The sequence below is a fragment of the Pyrus communis genome, chromosome 9, assembly GCF_963583255.1.
Source record: "Pyrus communis chromosome 9, drPyrComm1.1, whole genome shotgun sequence".
Lineage (NCBI taxonomy): Eukaryota > Viridiplantae > Streptophyta > Magnoliopsida > Rosales > Rosaceae > Pyrus > Pyrus communis.
The window spans coordinates 2,826,080-2,850,223 of record NC_084811.1 but is presented as its reverse complement, the minus strand read 5'-3'; the positions used below and the strand labels follow the sequence as shown (position 1 = coordinate 2,850,223).

General features: G+C 40.2%; 6 protein-coding genes and 1 non-coding gene across 7 annotated transcripts; 6 read left to right on the top strand and 1 right to left on the bottom strand.

Moving 5' to 3' along the window:
* The first annotated feature begins 2,303 nt into the window (after window positions 1-2,303).
* Window positions 2,304-5,459, top strand: LOC137744138 (formin-like protein 11). Its single transcript, XM_068484003.1, has 4 exons — window positions 2,304-3,925; window positions 4,002-4,192; window positions 4,312-4,547; window positions 4,700-5,459. The coding sequence occupies exons 1-4, from the start codon at window positions 2,304-2,306 to the stop codon at window positions 5,426-5,428; spliced, it is 2,778 nt and encodes a 925-aa protein (XP_068340104.1). The 3' UTR covers window positions 5,429-5,459.
* Window positions 5,460-7,004: 1,545 nt separating this feature from the next.
* Window positions 7,005-10,394, top strand: LOC137744868 (luminal-binding protein 5-like). Its single transcript, XM_068484677.1, has 7 exons — window positions 7,005-7,148; window positions 7,462-7,729; window positions 8,159-8,370; window positions 8,505-9,224; window positions 9,312-9,466; window positions 9,576-9,658; window positions 9,753-10,394. Exons 1-7 carry the CDS (start codon window positions 7,091-7,093, stop codon window positions 10,243-10,245), a joined length of 1,989 nt encoding a protein of 662 aa, XP_068340778.1. The 5' UTR covers window positions 7,005-7,090; the 3' UTR covers window positions 10,246-10,394.
* Window positions 10,395-12,150: 1,756 nt separating this feature from the next.
* Window positions 12,151-12,221, top strand: TRNAG-CCC (transfer RNA glycine (anticodon CCC)). Its single transcript has one exon. It is a non-coding gene; the product is annotated as a tRNA-Gly (tRNA).
* Window positions 12,222-15,000: 2,779 nt separating this feature from the next.
* On the top strand, window positions 15,001-15,815 carry LOC137744870 (histone H2A.1-like). The gene is made up of 2 exons (XM_068484679.1): window positions 15,001-15,269; window positions 15,375-15,815. The coding sequence occupies exons 1-2, from the start codon at window positions 15,066-15,068 to the stop codon at window positions 15,618-15,620; spliced, it is 450 nt and encodes a 149-aa protein (XP_068340780.1). The 5' UTR covers window positions 15,001-15,065; the 3' UTR covers window positions 15,621-15,815.
* A 341-nt stretch (window positions 15,816-16,156) lies between these two features.
* Window positions 16,157-17,104, top strand: LOC137746140 (histone H2A.1-like). The gene is made up of 2 exons (XM_068486221.1): window positions 16,157-16,412; window positions 16,591-17,104. Exons 1-2 carry the CDS (start codon window positions 16,215-16,217, stop codon window positions 16,981-16,983), a joined length of 591 nt encoding a protein of 196 aa, XP_068342322.1. The 5' UTR covers window positions 16,157-16,214; the 3' UTR covers window positions 16,984-17,104.
* Window positions 17,105-18,064: 960 nt separating this feature from the next.
* Window positions 18,065-21,383, top strand: LOC137745543 (putative protease Do-like 14). Its single transcript, XM_068485501.1, has 10 exons — window positions 18,065-18,190; window positions 18,272-18,356; window positions 18,649-18,903; window positions 19,019-19,146; window positions 19,353-19,564; window positions 19,775-19,856; window positions 19,958-20,100; window positions 20,207-20,327; window positions 20,756-20,848; window positions 21,042-21,383. The coding sequence occupies exons 1-10, from the start codon at window positions 18,176-18,178 to the stop codon at window positions 21,156-21,158; spliced, it is 1,251 nt and encodes a 416-aa protein (XP_068341602.1). The 5' UTR covers window positions 18,065-18,175; the 3' UTR covers window positions 21,159-21,383.
* Window positions 21,384-21,444: 61 nt separating this feature from the next.
* On the bottom strand, window positions 21,445-24,110 carry LOC137745542 (autophagy-related protein 18a-like). Its single transcript, XM_068485500.1, has 4 exons — window positions 23,175-24,110; window positions 22,170-22,377; window positions 21,831-21,972; window positions 21,445-21,745 (listed from the first exon to the last, which is right to left on the bottom strand). Exons 1-4 carry the CDS (start codon window positions 24,009-24,011, stop codon window positions 21,655-21,657), a joined length of 1,278 nt encoding a protein of 425 aa, XP_068341601.1. The 5' UTR covers window positions 24,012-24,110; the 3' UTR covers window positions 21,445-21,654.
* Between the last annotated feature and the right edge of the window lie 34 nt (window positions 24,111-24,144).

The window sequence follows — 24,144 nt, the reverse complement described above, 5'->3', positions numbered from 1 at the left end:
TCAAATCACATTGAGCTGAGGACAAGAGCTAAAACGCAACTTGAAATTTCGACTAAACTTCGTTTTTGAAGGATACTGCTCGAATCAACTAAGGGCTGGTTTGGTATTTTTGTGCTTTGAAAAAAAATTGTTTCTGCTGTGCTGTGAGAATAAGCAGCTATGAAATAAAGCAGCAGAGTGTTTGGTAAATTTTTTTGTAAAAGTGCTTTTGAAAGAGGAAAAAAAAAACAGTATTATAGTGTTTGATAAACTTTTATGTAAAACAAGTGTGAAAAAAAGATGGGTTTTGCAGCTTTGTGTTTTGGCTTTTTTTCACCCAAAACTGTGAAAAAAAACTGAGGTTGAATGTTTACCAAACATAAAAAAGCTCCCAGCTTTTTTTTATAGCCACTCTTTTCAGAATCACCTTAGTATCAAACTAGGACTAACAAGACATTCATACTCACCTTCCAAAATTAGAATCTTAACATATATAAAATAACTCATTAAAATCACATAAAGTAAAAGTAATACACAGTTAAACTATATATAATTTGTCTCTGAATATAATTAACTTCTTACATGTAACAATTTCTATGTTAATTTCAATAACTTAGGTTAAAAAGTCGGTTGCAGCCTTGCAGGCTAATTGTTCACAAAAAAGTGGTACATGAAAGTAACATGGTAAGGTAAGGTCCCTCATTGCACAGTATTAGATTCTAAGCAACCACTAAGGTTAGCCAATTGCTAACGACATGCAGGTAGTCTCTGTGTTGTCGGTTTGAGTCTCCTTTCTTCTCTCTCTCTCTCTCTCTCTCTCTCTCTCGCTGTGGTTAGGTGAAGGGGACAACACAAGCTCATGACATGGTGAATTAGGTCATGAAAATCCAACATTAATCCCACCAAAATTTGGATGCAAGTCCAAAAGTTTAACAACTACTGAGCAGTACGATTTAGCCACTAAAAGTATGAGAGAGGGACATGCAGTCGCTAATCAACTTTTAAGCATCCCATAACTTCGCACGCATCAAGATCTTATGATTCTTTCACTTTCTTGATGCTTTGCTTTTGGCTTCAGAAGATCACATGGGAAAGTAATGGTCCCCTCTCTTTGTACATTCCTCTCTGCAATTATGACGGTTGGAGATCTGGTGCCATCACCCCCTACATTGGGGAAGAGACTCGTATGAAATGAGGACGCTAAGATATTGATGTTTCAAATTCGTCACATAATAGTTTATTTCATATAAGTCATTTTTCATTGCTGATTTAAACGATTTAGATTAAAGAATCCCACAAAGAAATGTAGCAATGCATTGAAATTACGTTCTCTAGGTCACTTGATAACTAAGGATTTATGGTCATCCACCCTTAAATTTGATATTAAGGGTTGAGATTAAAACATTAAACGCACATTCATTTATTATCCACCATGAATAACCCAAGGATAAGTAACCATACATTCTTTTTAATCATCTGAGGACCTATTCAACATTTCTACAATAAGTGATGCCATGGAGATCATATTTTGCAGACAATATCTAAAGTCCACAATACAAGTAAGTCTACCTCTACTCGAGAAATGATTTTGATGTGTTCTACAAAATATAGTTTTCTTAGCATTTTCCTTCTAGACTACACCAATGCTCAGTAGAATCTTTACTCTATAGAGAGTTAGGTAGGGGGCAACCAAAATGGAACCCACCAAGACTTGTTTGATTTGATCACTTTTATCTACTAAAAAAGCCACATTCAACTGCAAATCCCATTGACTCACTTATCATGTAGAGTGGCCTTCATAACTCATAAATCATCACTAAAACTTTGACGAAAAAAATGATGAGCTTCATGATTGGCAATTGATGAATATATAGCAGAAAACATCTTCAACTTTCCTCACATAAAGACAGTTAAAGAGAGAAAAAAATAAGACAAAATAAAAAGGTGTCAAATTAGGGTTTAGATTAAACATTGTTTGTGAGACATATGGGAAGCAAATTAAAGGTGTTTTTGCAGAGGGATTAATGGAGGTGAGGATAGATAAGAGTGCATGAGCAGAGAGGTAAAGAATGGCCAGTCCAACTTCAACTACCAGGCTCAGGGGTTCCTTGGAGTAGCCTTAAAGTCTCTCTCTCTCTCTCTCTCTCTCTCTCTCTCTCTCTCTCTGCAATACCTTCATTGCACACCACCTATTCTGCTACACCCACCCAAAGAACTATTCTTTTTCCTTTTCTTTTCCAAAGAAATGAACAAAAAGAAGAGGATTTATAAACAGAAAGTTAGATTGCTGCTTTGATGATTTTTGGGTTGAGAGAGAGAGAAAAATGGGATACATTTTCTCTCAGATTCTCCACCTCATGATCTTTTTCGTCATATCTTTTCTCCTATCATTACACAATGCAGGGGAGGACTACTTGAATGTTCATGGCCTACAACACCACCTGCATTTCATGGAGGACAATGCCGAGGCTCCCCAAAACCTACAAATTCACAAAGGTTCCGGGGAAGATGAAGAGAAAGCAGTTTCAGTTGTCGAAAATTTCAGAGCTTTACTTGGTTTGAGCAGCTTCCACAAGCGAACGCCGTCGGTTGGCGACAGTAGAAACGTTTCTCCTTCTCCTTCTCCAATTCCCTACAGCGAGGAGGAAGCTCCTAGTCCAGCTTCTGCTCCTGCTCCGGCGCCTCACATCCACGCGGGTTCGCATCATCCGCATTGCTTGCGTTCGATCACAAAGCCTCAAAACATTCACAGAGAAGATAGAGGGGGAATCACGAGGATACTTGTGGCGGTTCTTGCTTCCACAGGTGCTGCAGTTGTTATCTGTGTGTTCGGAATTATTTGGGGTTGCAGGAAGCATAGAAAGCATAAGAAGAAACCCACGAGAGTGATTTCAGTTGTCGGCAAAAAGGGAGGAGCTAAATCAGCAAGCAAGGTGAGGTTAAACCCTGCCACTAATACTTCTGATCTCATTTATCTTGAATCGTTAGGGTTGGACTTAGAGCAGCAACATCAGCAGATTTCTTGTTCCAAAGAAACTTGTGAAACTGTAACTTCTTCACGAAATCATACATTGCTTGAGAGGGAAGAAACAAATCAAGAAGTGATAAAATCAGAATTCAATGATGCTAGTTGCAGTTCTTCCACTAGGGAAATTATGTCTATTCATGAGGATATGATTGCAGAGTCAGTGAAATATGACTCCGATTGTGCTAATTCCGCAACCGGTGACAAAATTACTCTCGTTAATTCGTATTCTTCCGATGATGAATCTTTCCATTCTTTCGGAGATTCAAATTCATCAAATGTCCGCCCTTCGAATGCTTCAGCTGGTAGCCTAGATGAGTCATCAGACATTCTCTCCACAAATGTGTCAAATATAGAACCATATCAACCAACAACCCTAAACCAAAAATCAATTCGGGCTCTTGAATTGCAGTCTCCGAGAAATGGAGAGCGCGAAATTCTGAATGCACCGCGATCTTCCAATTGTGAAAAGAATGTCACAATCCCTCCAGCACCACCTCCTCCACCCCCACCACCAATCAAACACTTTCCTCATTTCCATTCTTCTCCTAGTTCAGCTAGAATTGGGTCTAAAGCTTTGTGCTCTTCTTCTACATTGCGAAATCTATCACCGCCAAGAAAATCAGATTCTTCTTCTGGATCAAACCAGACCCCAGAAGGTCAACTTTCTATTTCACCTCAAAACTCCTCTAGACCTTCAGAAACTCCACCTCCTGTTCCTCCACCACCCAGCCCACCTCCCTTTCTGAAAGCGAATAATAGCTTTTTAAAGGGTCCACCTCCTCCACCCCTCCCTCAAGCTACGCCATTGGGAAAAGATGGAACTCCGTTGCCTAAACTGAAGCCGTTACATTGGGACAAAGTCAGAGCTGCACCGGATAATTCCATGGTGTGGGACAAGCTGAGATCAAGCTCATTTGAGTAAGTTACTTATGTTTTCAGATGTGTCTTTTTTTTTTTCTTTTTTTCTGTTTAAAACTGTACTAATCATGAACAGGCTGGACGAGGAAATGATTGAATCGCTTTTCGGATACAATCTACAAAGCTCAATGAAGAATGATGAAGCAAAATGCAAGAGCCCTTCTCCAAGCAAGCATGTTCTTGAGCCAAAGCGACTACAGAACATAACCATACTCTCAAAAGCCCTGAATTCTACTGCTGAGCAAGTATGCGAAGCACTAGTACAAGGTATATATGAAACTCCTTAAATGTATAACTTGTATACTTTTAGAAAGACATGACATCCTGCAGAAAGTGGGACTAGTACTCTAACCAACGAAAACCTAACAAGATTAATACATTAACAGGAAATGGCTTGTGTTTGCAACAATTGGAAGCACTTGTAAGGATGGAACCCACCAAGGAAGAAGAGGCTAAACTCACCGGCTACAAAGGAGACATCAACGAACTAGGGTCTGCAGAGAGGTTTGTGAAGGCGTTGCTTAAAGTGCCTTGCGCCTTCCAACGAGTTGAAGCAATGCTTTACAGAGAAACATTTGAAGATGAGGTGGTTCATCTCAGGAACTCCTTTTCAGTGCTAGAGGTAGGGCATGTTCAGGAATGCTTAAACATGAAGCACTTCTGTTTACAAGCGTTTCTGCCAGATCTGTTTTTATCGTACATCAAGAAGCATATTTGAAACGAAATTCTAATCTCGTTCTTTTTGTAAAAATTATGGTTTAATTTGTACTACAGGAGGCCTGCAAGGAACTGCGATCAAGCAGGCTCTTCTTGAAGCTACTTGAAGCCGTGTTGAAAACAGGAAATCGAATGAATGTAGGAACAATCCGAGGAGGAGCTAAAGCATTCAAGCTAGACACACTGCTCAAGCTCTCCGACATAAAAGGAACAGATGGAAAAACCACCTTGCTACATTTTGTTGTGCAAGAAATTATTAGGACAGAAGGGATTCGAGTTTCGCATAGCATCATGGGGAGGATCAGCCAGAAGAACAAAACCAAAACCGTAGAAGAAAAGGAAGAAAACTATAGAAGAATGGGGCTTGACCTAGTTTCCGGCCTCAGCACCGAGCTCTACAACGCGAAGAAAACAGCCACATTGGACTTGGATGTTCTTGCAAGCAGTGTTTCAAATCTCTCAGATGGAATGGAAAAAACCAAACATCTGGTGCACAAGGAGTTGTGCATGGATGAGAAGAGTGGCAATTTGGTCGATTCGATGAAATCGTTCATATCTTATGCAGAGAAGGGTTTGAGAGAGTTGCAGGGTGATGAGAGTAGGGTTTTGTCACAGGTGAAGGAGATTACAGAGTATTTTCATGGAAATGTGAGCAAGGAAGAAGCTAATCCGCTTCGGATTTTCGTGATTGTTAGGGACTTTTTGGGAATGTTGGATCATGTTTGTAAAGAGCTTAGAAGCTCAAAAGCTTCACGCACTCCAAATCCTCTTGCTCCATTCAAATAGGCTGTAGATTTTATGAGGTTGTTTTGGTGTGTTTATATGATGGATTTTCATTCACTAAGCAAGAATGTATAAGCTGGTTTTGAATTTTGTACGTAGGGTTTTGGCCTTCAGGCTGTGCTGGGTTGAATTTCATGGAAAGGGATGCTCTCCGGATCTCTTCCACCAAATCCACCTAATCAACCCATCCGAACGTTTGAAATTTGATCCAACGGCTAAAAACAGGGGGCCTTTAAATGTTATAATAACTTTAGCCGTTTGATCAAATTTAAAGGGTCCAAATGGGGTGATTAGGGGGATTTGGTAGAAGGGATCTGGAGAGGATCCTTTTCCGAATTTCATTACCTAATTAAAAATGTGTCAATTCATATTGTCATATCTAGGGATGGTCGCAGGCTGAGTGGGGTCTATTTTTAGTGGATGTGGACTTGACTATTTTGTTTGTAAATGAGTTCAAGCCCGTCCGAGTTAATATATTTTTATTAGTGGAACCAGCTCATTTGGATCCATTTGATATGGTCTAGTTCTTATGAGTCAAACAGATCTGTTTTCAATCATATGTAGTATAACAAAACAACAATATAAAACAATCTCTATATGTCTCCGTTAGGAAAGAATTACGTCTAACAAAGTCAATACCAACAAATGTTCTAAAAGAAGTTTGATAGTTGTCGTACTTCTTAGGGTTTGATAGATATGTTATTAGATCATGAGCTTCATTGTGGACCATTAATAAAATGGCAAGTGCTAAAACAACTCTTAAAACAGTCCTGACCAGGGTACTCGCACATGAGAAATATAGACTTAGTTTTACAGAAGTTAGGTCCAACTCAAACCGCTTTGAAAATTAAAGATAAAGACGGAATTGTTTTACATCGGTTCAAGTAACACGGGTCCAAAGATCTGTATGCCCATCCTTGGTCAAATCTACTCTGCTTTATGGTGTGTGTCATATTGACACGTTTTAAAATATTAGAGGAGTTCATAATGAAATAAAAAGCCAAACTGAAAAATCAAAAGAAAATCTTCGGTGACGCCACTAAAACTAAAGCTTGATTAAGAGAATCTCTCCTTCATTGGGCTTCCACATGGTCTCATTTTGGTAGACCCGAATGCTGGGGTCCCATGTGTCTTGAGAAGACGGATTACTTGGACGACTGCCGGCAACCCGTCATGTTGGATGGGCTTGGCCGCGAGGTCATAGTGATAATGGACCAAAACAAAGCAACTGTGGTCCAGAATAGCCCAGACTCTGAAACAAAGAGTCAAATTACCATCTCACCCTCGTTCGTTTATTGAATACCCGATCTACCCTCCAACCGCCACGAATCCCCGCGCGCCTTTTTCCCCTTCTTCACAATTCAAGAAGCATCCGGATTCCAACAGAATCCACGCGGCAAACGCATACGGGCTTTGACATCATGTCCCAGTAAGTAGCCAACAACGAGCTCTGACGCAAAACTGCCGACGTGGCGCATCACCATTGGACGGAAATACCAACGAACAAACATTAACCGAACGGAGCCAAACAGTATATAAATAACCCCCTCACCCTCAGCTGCTTCACTCAGAAATCAAATTCACAAGCTCACAAAAATCTCAACAAAAAAGGAGAAGATTTACAGAAAAAGCTCAAATTACAGAGGAACTTCGAGAAGGAAATCAATGGAGGTGAAGAGGATCCATGCATTGTCGTTCGCGTTTCTGCTTCTCTTTGTTTCAGGTACCAAATCATCAAATATAGTCCGACTATGGAACGAATGTCTGTTTGTTATTAAATGGCGAATACTAATACACCAACGTTAATTCTATCACCGATAATGTGTCACATATTATTGTCGTCATCGATAATGTGTCACATGTGATTGATTTCAAAGTCTTGATCAATATATGCTCGATTTTAAGAATATACGTACGGAAATTTTTAGTTCATTTATTTAATCAATAATTTTCGACCTTGAGTTTGAACTTTGGATTATTTTTTATTCGTATAATTTGCTGAAGAATTTGGTGTTTTTAATTTTTGTTTTGGGTAGAATTCCTGTGTGGAATAGCAGTAGCAGCCGAAGATTCACCGAAGGTGGGGACGGTGATAGGAATCGATCTCGGAACAACGTATTCTTGTGTGGCAGTTTATAAGAACGGTCATGTGGAAATCATAGCGAACGATCAAGGCAACAGAATCACACCCTCCTGGGTCGCATTCACTGATACGGAGCGTTTGATCGGAGAGGCGGCGAAGAATCAAGCTCCTCTCAACGCCGAACGCACCATTTTTGACGTCAAGCGACTCATTGGGAGAAAGTAAGCAAATTTACTTAGTAATTTGGCTGCTAAGAGACTTTTTTTTTTCTTTTTTCTTTTTTTTTTGTTTTTTTTTTTTTTGTTTTTTTTTTGTTTTTAATTCGGATTATTAACTTTTAAATGGGGAAAGTAAGCAAATTTTTTACTTGCTAAATTGGATTAATTGGAAGGGGATGTGGTTTATCTATGTGTTTAATTTGGATTATGAAATTAGATGGATAAAATTAAGAAACTTTACTTCATGTTTGGGCTGGAAGGAGTTGTGGCTTATCTGTGTGTTTAATTTGGATTATGAAATTAAATGGGAAATTTAAGAAAGTTTACATGATAATTGCGTTGGAAGGGGATGTGGAATTGTAGATTATCTGTGTGTTTAATTGGATCATGAACTCAATTGGGTTCTGTTCGATTCGGTGTTTTGATCTGTAGGTTTGATGATCCAGAGGTGCAGAGAGATATTAAGTATTTACCCTATAAGGTTGTGAACAAAGATGGGAAGCCTTACATTCAGGTGAAGGTTAAAGGTGAAACCAAGGTTTTTAGCCCTGAGGAAATCAGTGCTATGATTTTGGGGAAGATGAAGGAAACCGCCGAGGCCTATCTCGGGAAGAAGATCAAAGACGCCGTGGTAACTGTTCCAGGTAACGCTCGAAAATCTCTTTTACAAATCTTATATAGCCCTGTGGATGGTTGTTAGATAATACAATGAGAAAACCTAGTGTTCATGTTATTGTGTTCATTGGTCTGATGGGTTTGGTTTGATTGGTTCTTGTAGCGTATTTCAATGATGCGCAGAGGCAGGCTACCAAGGATGCAGGCATCATTGCCGGGCTCAATGTGGCTCGGATAATCAATGAGCCCACGGCCGCAGCCATTGCCTATGGTCTAGACAAGAAAGGAGAGAAGAACATACTGGTTTATGATCTTGGTGGCGGTACATTTGATGTTAGCATCTTGACCATTGACAATGGCGTGTTTGAGGTGAGGTCTACAAGTGGAGACACTCACTTGGGAGGAGAGGACTTTGACCATAGAGTGATGGACTACTTCATCAAGTTGATCAAGAAGAAATATAACAAAGATATTAGCAAGGACAACAAAGCTCTTGGGAAACTTCGAAAGGAATGTGAGAGAGCTAAGAGAGCGTTGAGTAGCCAGCATCAGGTTCGAGTGGAGATTGAATCTCTTTTTGACGGCATTGATTTTTCGGAGCCATTGACAAGGGCTAGATTCGAGGAGTTGAATATGGACTTGTTCAAGAAAACCATGGGGCCGGTGAAAAAGGCTATGGAAGATGCAGGCTTGAAGAAGAAAGATATTCACGAGATTGTCCTGGTTGGAGGGAGTACCCGAATTCCTAAGGTGCAACAGATGTTGAAGGACTACTTCGATGGGAAAGAGCCAAGCAAGGGGATCAATCCTGATGAGGCTGTTGCATATGGTGCTGCAGTTCAAGGTGGAGTTCTCAGTGGCGAAGGCGGAGAAGAAACCAAAGGTAATCATATAGTGAGAGCACTTATTTTGAATTTAGTTTGCTGATCTCAACATAATTTGCAACGGACTAAAATTTGTTTTTCCGCAGATCTTCTTTTGCTTGACGTCGCTCCATTGAGTCTTGGTATCGAAACAGTTGGTGGCGTCATGACAAAATTGATTCCAAGGAACACTGTCATCCCGACAAAGAAGTCTCAAGTCTTCACCACTTATCAGGACCAGCAAACCACAGTAACCATCAAGGTGTGTTTAACAGATAAATGCAGAGACTAGTTAGATGGGAATTTCGATATTTTGCATAGCGTGTGCTTTTCTAGTACTTTAACTAGTGTATGTGTTTGAAATTAATCAGGTGTACGAAGGTGAAAGAAGCTTGACGAAGGATTGTCGTGAGCTTGGAAAGTTTGATCTCACCGGCATTCCACCTGCTCCAAGGTAGTTAATTGTTTAGGGTAAATTTGGTCTTGTCCAACATTTGCAAAGACGAATTGTGTACTGAAAGCTGCATGGTTTAACTTTTTTGTTGCAGGGGAGTGCCCCAAATTGAGGTGACATTTGAGGTCGATGCAAATGGCATACTACACGTAAGGGCTGAGGACAAGGCCGCGAAGAAGTCTCAATCCATAACGATCACAAATGACAAAGGGCGTCTAAGCCAGGAAGAAATAGAGAGAATGGTGAAGGAGGCTGAGGAGTTTGCCGAGGAGGATAACAAAGTGAGGGAAAAAATAGATGCCAGGAACAAACTTGAGACCTACATTTACAGCATGAAGAGCACTGTCAATGACAAGGAGAAGCTGGCGGATAAGATTGATTCGGATGACAAGGAGAAGATCGAAAGCACGCTAAAGGAGGCGCTCGAGTGGCTGGATGACAACCAAAATGCCGATAAGGATGATTTCGACGAGAAGCTGAAGGAGGTGGAGGCAGTGTGCAATCCGGTGATAAAGCAAGTGTATGAGAAGAGCGGTGGAAGTTCTGGTGGTTCACAGGATGAGGAAGAACCAAATGATGAGCTGTAGAAACTATGAAACGCCGAATGTTTGAGAGTTTCATTGTCTTTTTTCTTCTCCTTTTCTTTTTTGGCGGGTGTTAGAGCTTAAAATGTAGCATGATTGATAGTGTCCATATAATTGTATGTGTATTTGAACATTAATTTCGAACTTTTAATTCCGAATGAAAATTAAGAGGTTTTTTGGTTTCAAGTTTCGTTGTTCAAGGATAAACACGAGAAAACATAACAACCCGTGCGATGGTTAAATCAAGAGAACTGTGGCCCTCAAGAAAATTAACACAAGACCACAATTTAAGAAGTAATGAGTGAGAGGCAATGGATCGTGTTCGAGTTTACCTAGCTATATTTGTATAATTTTCGTTTTAATTCACAAGTTGATCAGTACATTGAACAATATTACAAATAATGACTTATAAACTAATTTATCTTTAGCAGTCGTTATTTAATTTATTTTATCCATTGAAACTTATTTTATCTCACTTTGTTATGTGAAGCTATTATTTTTATATTTTTATTTATTTATGGAGTGTTTTCGCACCAACAAATCCTTTCCAAATCATTTTGGTGAGGATCTTGGAGATCCGTAAATCGTGGGGTTAGTTTTTGTCAAGTACTATTTTTATTTAATTTTAAATAAAAATTTAAAACGAATTCTTACTGCACGATGTACAATAAACGGATGTGATTCACGGATCTTCCGGATCCTCACAAAGAGGATCCAACAAGGTTTTGGATTTGTTTTCGCATATTTTGGTATGATAGATTGTACGAAATATTCTTAAATAATGGAGAAATTTTGGTCCATAAGTTCGATTGGACGTTGCATGGTGGAGCAAAAGTAGAGGATTTAGACATGACTGAGGTTTAACCAGACACCTTAGTTAAGGCCATCTCCAACCAAAGGCTGGCCAGAGGGTTCGTTTTGGCCCTCTGGCTCTCCAAGAAATTAATATTTTAATGAACAGTGTAGGGCCATATTCCTTACCATGTCCAACCGAGGGCCAAAAGGCCATAGGGCTCGTTTTAGCCCTGTCACAAAAAAACCGTCTCCAACCGAGGGCCAAAGGGCTATAGTATGGAATGTGAATAATTGAAATAAAATGAGGTAAGAACGGAAAAATGTGAAAAATGGTGTAGGAAAAAAAATAGAAATTAAAAAAAAATGCCTCCAAAAAAAAAATGATGTTGGGCATAAAAACAAAAAGTGGGCAGGGACCATAAAAATAAAAATAAAAAAGTAAGCCCTAAGCCCTAAAGTGGGATGGGCAATGGAAAAGAACAAAAAAAAAAAAAAAAAAAAAGAGGTCTGGGATAATGGAAAAGAACAAAAAATAAAAAATTGAAATTGGGCTAGCCAGCGAGCTGGCTGAAAGTGACCAGCGAGTTGGCCCTTTTAAATTATGTGGGGCCCACGAGCCCTCTGACCTAGCCCTCGGTTGGAGACGTTTTTCGAGCCTTTGGCTCTCTGGACTCTTCAGTTGTAGATAGCATAAGTACCCTCTCGAGACCATTGTCATCCCTTCCATCTTTTGTTCTTTAATTATTAATTTATTACACACAATTATGATTGGTATACATGAGAGATTCTCTCCATGAGCTCTTGCCTGCTCCAGAAACCGAGATATTGATAACATAGTTGAAAAAACATCTATGTTCTTAGGTGTACTAGGTGATTTGTACGTTATAAATTTAAGGGGACTATAACGAAAAGCTCCCGGTATTTTTTACTTTAACGAAAAACCATATTTTTACACTAAAAATTCAATCATGGTACTATTCACTTTACCCATTATTTTGTTCTTATCGTTAAAACTCAAAGTTTTCAAGCCATTTTCAATAGTTTTCCTTAAATTTTATTAGCCACAGTTTTTATAGAGGTTATGTATAAACTGGAGAACTTAAAAAACAACAAGCGCATCTGGTGTAGTGGTATCATAGTACCCTCCCACGGTACTGACCAGGGTTCGATTCCCTGGATGCGCACCAGTGTTTTACATTTTTCACATTTATTCATTGCCACTTAGTATTACGTTTTAATAGTATTCTCTTTTACTTGTAAATTAGGCGTTTTGGACAGATCGAATATAAAATAACAACCAGTGGAAGCGGAACTTTTAGAGAAAAATTATGTCGAGATTTTCAATGCATTTCAAAGAATAAAAAGGCTTCGCATAATTTCAAAGATAGTGTCACACATTATTTGTCTTAAGAGATGGTGGGCAGTTTTCTTAAAATGCAAGGCAAAACAAAAGGAAAGGTTAAATTTAGGCTAATTTTTTTAAGTAATTTAAAAATAAAAAAAAATTATGTACACTATCCTAAATTAATTTCATGAATATTTTAATTTAAAAATATTTAAATTTCGATAAATATTGAAAAATCACTAAATTTGGATGAATTTTGAGTTAAATAAATTTTTTTTTAATTATTTTAGGAGTTAGATTTAAATTTGGGCTGTTAGATTTTTTTTATACCATTTGATTTGATCATGTTAGATATTAGCTGTTGGATTCAACGAAATTATAAGTATATAAAAAAAAACAAATATAAACATGGACCGTTAATCCATTTGAATTGTGGTCGTTGGATCAGAAATAAAAGTTGTTGGGCTCATTGTTACAATCGATAAGAAGGGGACATGCCCACGTGAGTGGGGTTTGGCTACTGTTGGGCTAGCGCGTCCGAGCGTGGGTCTTGGGCAACTGGGCTTCACATACCGTTTTCCACTCTCACATGTGGGCTCCACCACTAACCTTGGTCTAAATCTAACCTTTTTTTTTAGTTTTAAAACTTAACTCCATTTTAGAACAAGCATTGGAATGATTTTTTTTTTTTGGGGGGGGGGGGGGGGGGGGAGGGGGAATAGAAGGAAAATTTTATAACTTACTCCAAGGATTGGAGTTAGTCTAATAACCTCGGGCTAAAAAATTTAGGGCATAAGATATGTGGCAGAAAAACTGTTTCTGAGTTAAAACCTAAACTTTATGGGCTTAAAATTGTAGGTTTTACTCTAAAGGTTGGAGATGGTCTTAAGGTAAAAAAATGTTTAATTATGTTCCTTCTTTCTTCCATTGTTCTCATATCTCCTCTTCAATTATTTAGAAATCCAACTCCATGGATTTCGGTCGTGTAATTTTCCCCCTAATAGGCTTCTCTTCCTTACTCTTCTTCTTCTTCGTGCTGAATGCAACGAGTTTTGCACATTAACTAGCGAACTCAATGGGGAAAAATATAAATTCGGGACATTATTTACTTTTATTTTCGGCTAAATAGCCAAAATGGTCATTGAGATATGCATAACACATTACTTTGGTCCCTGAGATTGAAAATCAATAGAAATGGTCCTTGAGATTGTCCACCATCCATCATTTTGGTCATTCCGTTAAAAACTCTTTAGGCAATTTTCAAAGCTTCGTAATTCAATTGTTTCTTAACCAAATTCGACCTATAATATATCAAAATGAAGATAGGAAAGTGTAGAACAATTTTATATCTATTTGGAAGGCCAATGGTTGCCGGAGATAGCCGGAAAATAGCCTCAAAGTTGATTGGTCCGTGAAAAAACTGGAAAACTCGCTGGAAACTAGATAAACTTTAAACGTTCATAACTTCTTCAATACTCAACGAAATCGAGTGATTCAATACCAAAAATCATACTTCTCGACGATACGAAGAGAATGGTACCTTTCTTGATGGCTGACTCACAATGGTTTGCCCGGAAAACGGCTTGAAAATGGTTAGCCAATTTCGAGCCATTTTTTAGGCAAATTACGGCGAATTAGCCATCAAGAAAAATACCATTCTCTTCGTCTTGTCGACAATTATGATCTTTGTTTTTTAATCACTTGATTTCGTTAAGTATTGAAGAAGTTATGAACGTTTAAAGTTTATCCAGTTTTTGACGAATTTTCCAGTTTTTCCGCAGACCAGTCAACTTTGAGGCTATTTTTCAGTCATCTCTGGCAACTATTGGCCTTCCAAATAGATATAAAATTGTTCTACACTTTCCTATCTTCATTTTGATATATTATAGGTCGAATTTGGTTGAGAAACGATTGAGTTACGAAGCTTTGAAAATTGCCCAAAGAGTTTTTAACGGAATAACCAAAATGATGGATGGTGGACAATTTAAGGGACCAAAGTGATGCATTATGCATATATTATGGACCATTTTGGCTATTTAGCCTTTATTTTTTGAACAAGCGAGATGTACCTCATAAAATGTAAGTTTCATATACATTTTACATCTTTCGTTAAAAATAACTAGATGAAACAAACACACTATGCGTGTGCAATTAAGTACTAGCCTAAACGCGTACATTTTGTATGAAACAATTTTTTTTTGGAAAAGCGGGAGCGACTTATATTTTTATCTTTTAAATTAGACATATGTTATGATCATATATGAACGATGAACGTTAAAAAGTTAGCAAAATTTTAATTTATGCGAAATTACATAAATTGTTCATAATTTTTTTCTGTGACATGGACTAAATTGTCATTTAATGAAAGACAAAAAAAGTCTCACAGCATTGATCTAAAAGCGTATGCAGTGCTCCAACTAGTCGCCACACCCAAAAGGACTTGGATCGCCAGCATGTCATTAACTCACAGCCGTTGATCGTCATAAACATCATAACCATTCCCTTCAATTAAAACTCATCTCATTGGCCGCACCAAATCCGCACGGATTGCCAGCGTGGCACACCCCCATTATAAACACCACGCACCGAATCAGTCCTGACCAAATTCAAATCCAAGAGCGTCGAAACATCCACTTTCCCTCCTAAACGCATCGTTTTCGTTTCCCCAGAAAACTCAGAGAGAATGGAGACCACGAAAGTCACCAAGGGCGCCGGCGGAAGAAGAGGCGGAGAGAGGAAGAAGTCGGTGTCTAAGTCAGTAAAAGCCGGCCTCCAGTTCCCCGTCGGTCGTATCGCACGTTTCCTCAAAAAGGGCCGCTACGCCCAGCGCACCGGTACCGGCGCTCCCATTTACCTCGCCGCAGTCCTCGAATACCTCGCAGCCGAGGTAATTTCACAATCCACATTTTTCAGATCTAAACCTTTTCCGTTGATATATGTGTATGTATATTCAATTTTCGCTAATTAATTTACGGTGCCGGATCGAAATCAGGTGCTGGAGTTGGCGGGAAACGCGGCGCGTGACAACAAGAAGACGCGGATCAACCCGAGGCACGTGCTCCTGGCCGTGAGAAACGACGAGGAGCTTGGAAAGCTCCTCGCCGGAGTGACCATCGCAAGTGGCGGCGTGCTCCCGAACATCAACCCAGTCTTGCTTCCGAAGAAGACCTCCGGCTCCCAGGAAGGCGAGAAGGCGCCCAAATCTCCCAAGGCAGCAAAGTCGCCCAAGAAGGCATAAAATGCATGCCGTTCTTAGAGCTATTAATTAATCTAGCAGGAATATCTACAAAGCCTAGGGGTATTTTGGTCTTTTGGTTAATCTGTGTAACCATGTGTGTAGTTTGTTGTGCAAAAGTGCAGTAGGGGTATATCTGGAATTCAATGGAACAATTCTGGTTTTGTGATTAAAATTCGGTTTCCCATCCTAACTTGGAATTTCATTTTATTTATTTAAACGCAAAATTCCAGCAGTGCCCTTCAAAATTTATTAGGAAAAAGAGATGTTTATCTTGATTTATTTGCAAGATAATTGGGTTAATCCGGGAAGAAAATACGGAAATTGGTTCCTAAATGTCTTTTTACCAAAAAAAACCCTTGGAAGGCACCCATGAACCCTAACTCCTCCAAATCCGCTCACAGTAAATCTGGATTGCTACGTGTCTGTTTTTCAGCCGTTGATCGTATAAAATCACGGATCGCCCAGGTGGCGCATTTCCCTATAAGAACCACCGGCCAAATTCCGCAATTCCGAAATTCAAAATCATAGCGCTGCGAAGCCCTTGAACTTTCCCTCCAAAACGATCGTTTCACTTGTAAACCCGTGAGCGAAGAAATGGTCGCCGCGATCAGCGGAGGCTTCGGTGGCAGGAAAGGCGGAGGGAGGAAGAAGGTGACTAAGTCGTCCCGGGCTGGCCTGCAATTTCCGGTGGGTCGGATCGGCCGTTTTCTGAAAGCCGGTCGCTACGCCCAGCGCATCGGCGCCGGGGCTCCGATTTATCTGGCTGCTGTTCTCGAATACCTCGCTGCTGAGGTAGCCTTACATCTAATTTACATTTTTTATCTCAAAAATCAAAATATTTTTAGTCTGGTATGGTTATTGTGTGAAAAATTCTCTTGAAATCGTTCTGTTTCTATTTGCTGTTTGGTTGCCGAGAAAATTCGGGAAACGAAAATGAGAGCTGAGATTTTTGGGTTGGGTGTCGAATCAGGTTCTGGAATTGGCTGGGAATGCGGCACGTGACAACAAGAAGAGTCGAATCACCCCGCGGCACGTGCAATTGGCAGTGAGGAACGACGAGGAGTTGGGAAAGCTTTTGAAAGGAGTGACCATCGCCAGCGGCGGTGTGCTTCCACATATAAACCCCGTTTTGCTTCCGAAGCCGACCTTCAACGGCGGTGATGCCAAAAAGAAGGCTGCCAAGTCTCCCAAACCCGCCAAGATCGTCGCCGATATCTCTTCCGCTCCCGCCGCTGAAATTGCTCTCAACCCGCCTGCGGCGGTTGCCGATTCAGCTTCTGATGTTGCGGAAAATGTCCCCAATTCCCCCAACGCCCCGAGGAGCCCGTCCTCTGGTGTTTCTGGTTTATCAACAACTACATGATCATGAATGTCAGTGACTGAGTAGGGAAGTTAGGTAATTTGGTCTGTGTTTTGGATTTTGGTTAATGGGTAATCACTGGTTTAGTGAGTAGTGCTCAAATGGGACTTGTAGAGGGTTGGATATACTCCGGGCAGCCTCCAATGGATTTTTCTTGCTTTTGTGAATGGAAATGGTGATCAAAATGCAACCTTTTTGGTGAAAAGTTGACTTTTCGAAGTGCAAGTGGTTGGACACATTGCCCTGTCAAATTAGCCTACCTCACATATGCAACTAATAACGTTCTTCTAATTTCTCCTTTGTCTTTGAATTTGGCTTCGAGACCCAATTTTCTAAACATGCCAATATGTTTCAATGGTCAATTTGATCTCTTTTTTGTTATTTTCTCCTTGTGAATAGATGAAAATAGAATTCAGATCCTCTTCGGATCTCGCAGTCCAGAGCCGACTGATAGTGTAATAGGGCCCGTTCAATAGATTAGAGAGATTCGAACCCTTATGTTTTGTAAAGTGAGCTAGTGAGATGAACTAGTGGGGGTCGTAAGATTTGAAATGTGTGGTTGGGATTACTCGCTTTGTCGACTCCAAACTGCGAGATGCAGATAAAATCTTGATTCATAAAAATAACCTTTAATGTGATATAAAAAAATTGACAGTTGTAATGGTAGATGATTGATTGACGCATCTTAAAGGACTCAAGAATAGCGTAGGCAAATCCAAAGGATGTAATTAATTTAAAATCATTGCTCAACTGAAGCGGCGGGAAGAAAAAAATCGTGCATGGGTCAATATTTCAAAAGAAGTAACATTTTTCTAAAAATTGTTGTAGATGGAGCTTTACCGTAGTAGCGAAAGAAATCATGTTTATGCAAAATAGTGTGGATTCGATTCCTACTAATAACTAACAACTAACTAACTAACTAACTATTTAACCCACCTAAGCTTTCGTTCATTTAAAAGAAAAAATATTTGAAGAGGGGGTAGAGAAGTTTGTTGTCTTGGGCTTCATATGGGAAAAAAACCCATTTAAACTTGATTGTTGGTTTGTAGAGCCCATTTAAAACTTCTAGTACGGTCTCTGAGATTTAAGGCGCCGTCAACAAAAGCGAAAGGGCGGGTTTATCGCGGGGTTTTGGTGTATTTTGCGTTCCACAACTTCCATCCACATTCCAGAAGCATTCTTCTTCCCTCTACTCATGAGCCATTTTCTGGTATTCTCGCACATTAATTCAAATTAATTTCAAATTTTGTTACTTCCAAGAAACTTATGAATTTCCATCTGATTTCGGCAGAGAAAATTTTCAACTCGGAACCGGATTGCCGCCATCGCCGCTGCAGGGTCTGCTTTTTTGTACACCAACGGCAGCAGAAACTCCGGTGAGCTCCAAGTTCTTTTTTTTAGTTTGTTCCAAATAGAATTTTGATCTTTGCTTGTAGTCAAACACTTTTTGCTTGCTGGGCAATTGAGGACATGAGAAATCAAATGTTGGGTTTTGATTGATCAAAATTTGAAGTGAGATCGTGATTCGTTTGAGATGTTTTTGCGCTTAGCATTTATAAACTTTGATTTGAGGCTAAAAATTAGTGTGTTTTTAATCGATTAACTGTGATTGTAGACCATTATTTGTAGCTGTAATACTCATATCATTGCTCATGAATTGGGTTTTAGACTATACGGCTTCAGTGTCAATCCCTGCGCCATTGCCCGAATCGCTGCGGCTTCCATGGCAAACGGAGGTATTGGCTCCGCTATTTTCTGTGGGAAGTAGACCAGTTCCACCATCAGATATAAGGAAGGATATTTATGGTGTTTCCCCATCTGAAGAGACCCCAAAGCCATGTTCTGGATGTTTGGGCAGAGATTCTTTCGCAAAGGCGGCTGCGAAGGTTGGTCCTGCTGTTGTCAACATCTCTGCTCCACAGGGTAAGCGTACATTTGTGGATGTTTGTTTTTCCTCTTTTGCATTTTTATTTTTGAGGTAGTTGTGTATTATATTGTGAGATCGACGATGATCATAATTGTCAACTGAGTCTTGTAGGTGCATATGGGATCACTCCGGGAAAGAGTATAGGCTCTGGAACTATTATTGGCGAGGACGGTACAATTTTAACATGTGCTCATACTGTAGTTGATTTTTATGGCCTGAGAGCTTCATCAAAGGGGAAGGTTAGAAACTGCTTCCCAGTTTTCGTCATTTAAAATATCACATTGTTACATATACGAAGGGCATGTATTTCAAAGTTTAAAATCATATTTGAAATTGAAAATAATTCATGTTAGGACATTATTAAGGATGTTGTAAAATGGGGTAAGAGTCGTAAGACTGAGTTATGAAATGCAATAGGTTTGATGTTTGGTGTAACTTGGTACAGGTTCATATCACTTTGCAAGATGGTAGAACATTTGAGGGCACTGTGGTCAATGCAGATTTACAATCCGATGTGGCTATAGTAAAGATCAATTCTAAAACCGCACTGCCAACAGCAAAGCTCGGCAGTTCGCGTAAACTTCAACCTGGGGATTGGGTGATTGCTGTTGGTTGTCCACTTTCACTTCAGAATACTGTCACAGCTGGTATTATAAGGTAAGTTATAATAATTTTGAGTAATAAGGAGTTGTTCTTTTCTTTTACCAGTTATGAAGTGGAACTTCTAGCAACACGAACAATTTCAAGCCTTCCATGTGATGTAGATGATAGATGTTGAGTAAGAAAAGCTAGCGTTGTGTCTTAAATTGACAATGGTAAGCACTAGTTCTTGCCTTTTCCTCATTTTGTTTTCTTCCTGAAATCTAGTTGTGTTGACCGAAAGAGCACTGATTTGGGTCTTGGTGGAGTGCGGAGAGAGTATTTACAGACAGATTGCGCAATCAATCCGGTATCTCTCTCACTCTTCATTGTGTGTGTCCCTTAATAATGACTATGAAATGTGTCTAAGACTCGGCTCCTTTTTTCTGGTCTCTCACTTGCGTGGTGCAGGGCAATTCTGGGGGGCCTTTGGTGAATATTGACGGAGAAGTTATTGGTGTTAATATTATGAAAGTACTTGCTGCTGATGGATTGAGTTTTGCCTTCCCAATTGATTCAGTCACCAAAATCATGGAGCACTTCAAGAAAAGCGGGTATACTTGTTTCAGCATGAAACTCATGAGTCTTAAGTCATAAGTCTTTGACAATTTGGTTTCCTTTATCACAATATCTGTGAAGCTAATCGGTCACCTTTGGCAGGAGGGTTGTTCGGCCTTGGGTTGGACTAAAGATGATCGATCTCAATGAGATGATCATCAATCAGCTTAAAGAAAGAGATCCTACATTCCCAAATGTGAAGAAAGGCATTCTAGTGCCTATGGTACGTATATAGTTGCTTCCTTCCTTTATGCACATTTATCCAAATAGTAGCTGAATCTACCCGTGTAGAAAATATATCAGTAGATTCCATCCTATGGCAGTTTCTGAATTGCAAGATTTTTGAATGGCTTCCTAGCCAATCTGGTAATGTACCTCAGTTGTTTTCCCTACCTTGATATGCATCAGGATTGTCCAAAAGGGTATGTGATGTACAAACACAGACACGAGGCTGTTATAGAACGTTGGAATTCAACAAATAACACATTTATTTTCACTGGGTGCTATGAAACGATGAATAAGATTAATGCACCATGCTCTTACTTTTACTTCATCATGAATACCTTGACATTGTACATCCAGAGGAACGAACGTATTCCTGCTTGAGATGGCTGGATCGCTTGTCTGATAATCTGCCCAATGTTCGTGTAGGTAACTCCTGGATCGCCTGCTGAACGAGCTGGGTTCTGTCCTGGTGATGTTGTTATTGAATTTGATGGAAACGCTGTTGAGAGCATCAAGGAGGTATTGCCATATTGGAACCCGTACAATAATATCGTTACAGTTTGGATTGAAAGTGAATGCTGTAGTGTGAAATATTTAAGAGTCAGTTTTTTGTTGCTGAAATTTGTCTGAGTAGACATCGATAGTATTTGCTCCAAATTTTAGCATATGACTTGGTTAATGATGGTTCATATTATTGGTGAAACCGTGACAGATCATTGAAATAATGGGAGACCGGGTTGGGGTGCCCATCAAGGCAGTCGTTATACGAGCAAGAGACGAGATAGTGACTTTAACGGTGATCCCAGAGGAGTCCAATTCAGATATGTGATTGGAAAGCGTTTAGGTTTTATACAGCCGATCTCATTTAGCGGTTTAAAGCTTTATTGTTGTTGAATGAAAAGCGTTTGTGTACAAGATGTTTGCTGTGTCCGATTCCTGTAAGCCCGTGACTAAAAAGTACAAGAGTGTATGCATTAGCCAGCCAGTTTGTACGTGTTCATGTAAGCTCGAAAAAACACTCTCTATATTGATGCGAATCGTTTTGTCACTCAAATATCGTCTATTTCTTCCTTCATTGGACGAAGAACGTAGCGTGGACTTGTATCTAATCTTACGTATGTAAATCTGGCAGAAACGTACAGTAAGGTCAAAATCGAACTAATCAACGCTGCGAACCAGAAGTTTGGAGACAAGTTTATTTACAATGTTGAAATGTTGAACAATCTCTAGCACATTCCTTATTTCCTCAGATATTTACAATGAACTAATTTCAACCCTAAGCAATGTAAGGGACAAAAGGACGTAATGTAACAATTTAGACTACTTCAGGAGGTTTCTTCTGGCTTAAGAAAGTTATGGTATTCAATCTGAGTCATCCCTCCTCCGTTTACGGGGTCAAACTGGCATCGGTAGAAGCTGCAACGGTAATCCGATAACTGGATTAGACGAGTAGTATTCAGAAGCGGGAAAGAAAAGAACAAACAATATCAAAATCGCTTACCTTCCGTCCATGCCAAGAATCACCACCGTGTTCTTCTGGTGGCCAAAGGCAACAGTGTACCTCAGACCTTCCGGCAAGTGATATTTAGCTACTGACCACTCTGAGGTGAAATACTTTGGCAGCACACCGGAGAAGGATAAACCTAGAATGAAACCGAAAGAGACCACGATCAGAATCCGCAACTGCTATTCATTTACAAATTTACGTTAATCTAAAGCTCCTGCGGATTTTGGAACAAATTTCCTTGCCACCAATGCAGCAGGCATAGGATATTCCGAGCGACAGCCTCTGCAAGTTAACCGAAGAGCCCTCCAGTATAAACTATGCAAAGTATATTACCTTTCATGAAAGAGAGAGATGAAATGCCCAACGGACTCGGGTGACTGGATTCTGATGAACTGCTTGATCTCTCACCCCCCAAGGATCCCGAATCAACCTTAACGCTGAAAACATGGACGGTGCCCTTGTCACTTGACGCAGCTAGCCATTGTGCACCAGAGGAGAAGGCAAGACTGAAAATCTCCGCTCTCTCGGCTCCTCTCCTTACCTACACAAGATACCAAGTAAGCTCTCAAATATAGCACACAGCTCCACAGCTTGTAATGCCACAGATAACACCTAAATTTATGACAAATCGGTTCCCGAATCATGCTTGGTTTTCGGGCTTCGCTCAAACTTCGGTTGCAAGGAAACCGCTACCATGTCGACTTTGAGCCTAAACCCTTAATCAAGCATGAACCAAATCCTATCAATCATGAATGTCAGACTCATTACTGAGACAAATTGTTCCCAAAAACGAAACTTTGACAAAACTTGATAGGACAGTAATTCGATTCGGATTCGAATAAACTTTATAGGCATGAACAATGGCACCCAAAAACACATTAATTTGAAAACATTGAGGGGGTGTATTCAATTGAGAATTTGAGAGACTTTAATGGATTTATAAATCCATGGATTTTTATAGAGTTTAATTGATTTGTAGAGATTCCATATAAAATTTTGATTCAATTCTTTCGAAATCTCATAGGAGAGGTGGGATTTGTGGATCCTTAAAATACACTATGAAATCTCTCTAATTCCTCAACTTTCTCAAATTCTTTAAAATCAATTTCTAATTGAATACATTTGGAATGTTATAACTTCTTTAAAATCCTATTTGAACGCACCTAGATTTCTAAAGATTTTAATAAATTATCTTAAAATTTTAATTGAATACACCTTAAATTTCAGATAATCACTTAAAATCTTGATTGAATACTTCTAAATTCATTAAAATAAATAAAAGCGCTCAAAATCCCAATTGAATACAGCTCCTAAGAAAAATAATTGAAATTTAAATACCTCTTGCAGTAATGAACCATCCAAAGCATTGAAAATCCGAATCAATGTCCCTTTACTGCTGGCCGTAGCGAGCAGCCGGCCGTCCTGCGTGAGCCCCAAGCAAGAGAGCACAGAATCGTGGGCGGCAATAACCTTGGTCCGCTTTGACCCGTAATGGTCGACCCGAACTTGACCCTTATGGAGCCCCGGGCACACCAGCACGGGGTGACCCGAACCCTGCGAGACCTCGCAGAGTCCTTTGGGGTTCGAGATGGTCATGATCTGATGCTCGAGCGTTAAGCCGGTGATACTGTAGAGAAAGATTTTGTGCTCCAAAACGACGACGATTCGGTCGTGGCGGAGCCTGACGCTTCTGACCTCCGATCGGAAAGCGAGCTCGGCGTAGCACCGCGACTCGTTGTCGTCCCACATCATGACTTTGTTGGGCGGGTAAATCGGGTCGGGACCGCCGCCGACAAGGGCGAGGATTTGGTAGCGGAATAGCATTTGGACCATTCCGACGCCCCGCTGACCGGAATCGCGGCGGAAGAGCTCGCTGACGGGATCGCAGTTATAGACGCGGAAGCCGGAGTCCGTGGCGACGGAGAAGCAGCAGTGGTCCTGGTTGAAGGACAGGTGGTGGAGCTTGGGGATTTGGTTCGGGTTCAGGTTCAGGTTCGGGCCTGGGCTTGGGTATCGGGTGGAGACAGAGTGGGCGTCGCCGGGTTCGGAATCGGGGGCCGAATTGGGAGGCTGCTGTGACTGAGGCTGCGGGTGCGCCATGTTGGGTGTGTTGAGTAAATCAGGAGTCCAGTCTAGAAGGACGAATTGAAAAGGCGGGGAGGAGACGGCGGTCATGGATTAATCAAATTACGGTGGCCGGCGAAGTGTTGGAAATTTGGGATTTTTATACAAATTTTAGGACAACTGAAGATTTTAGTCTGGTTTTTGCTGTAAAGCTTTGAACTTTGAAGTGTGGAAGGAAATATTT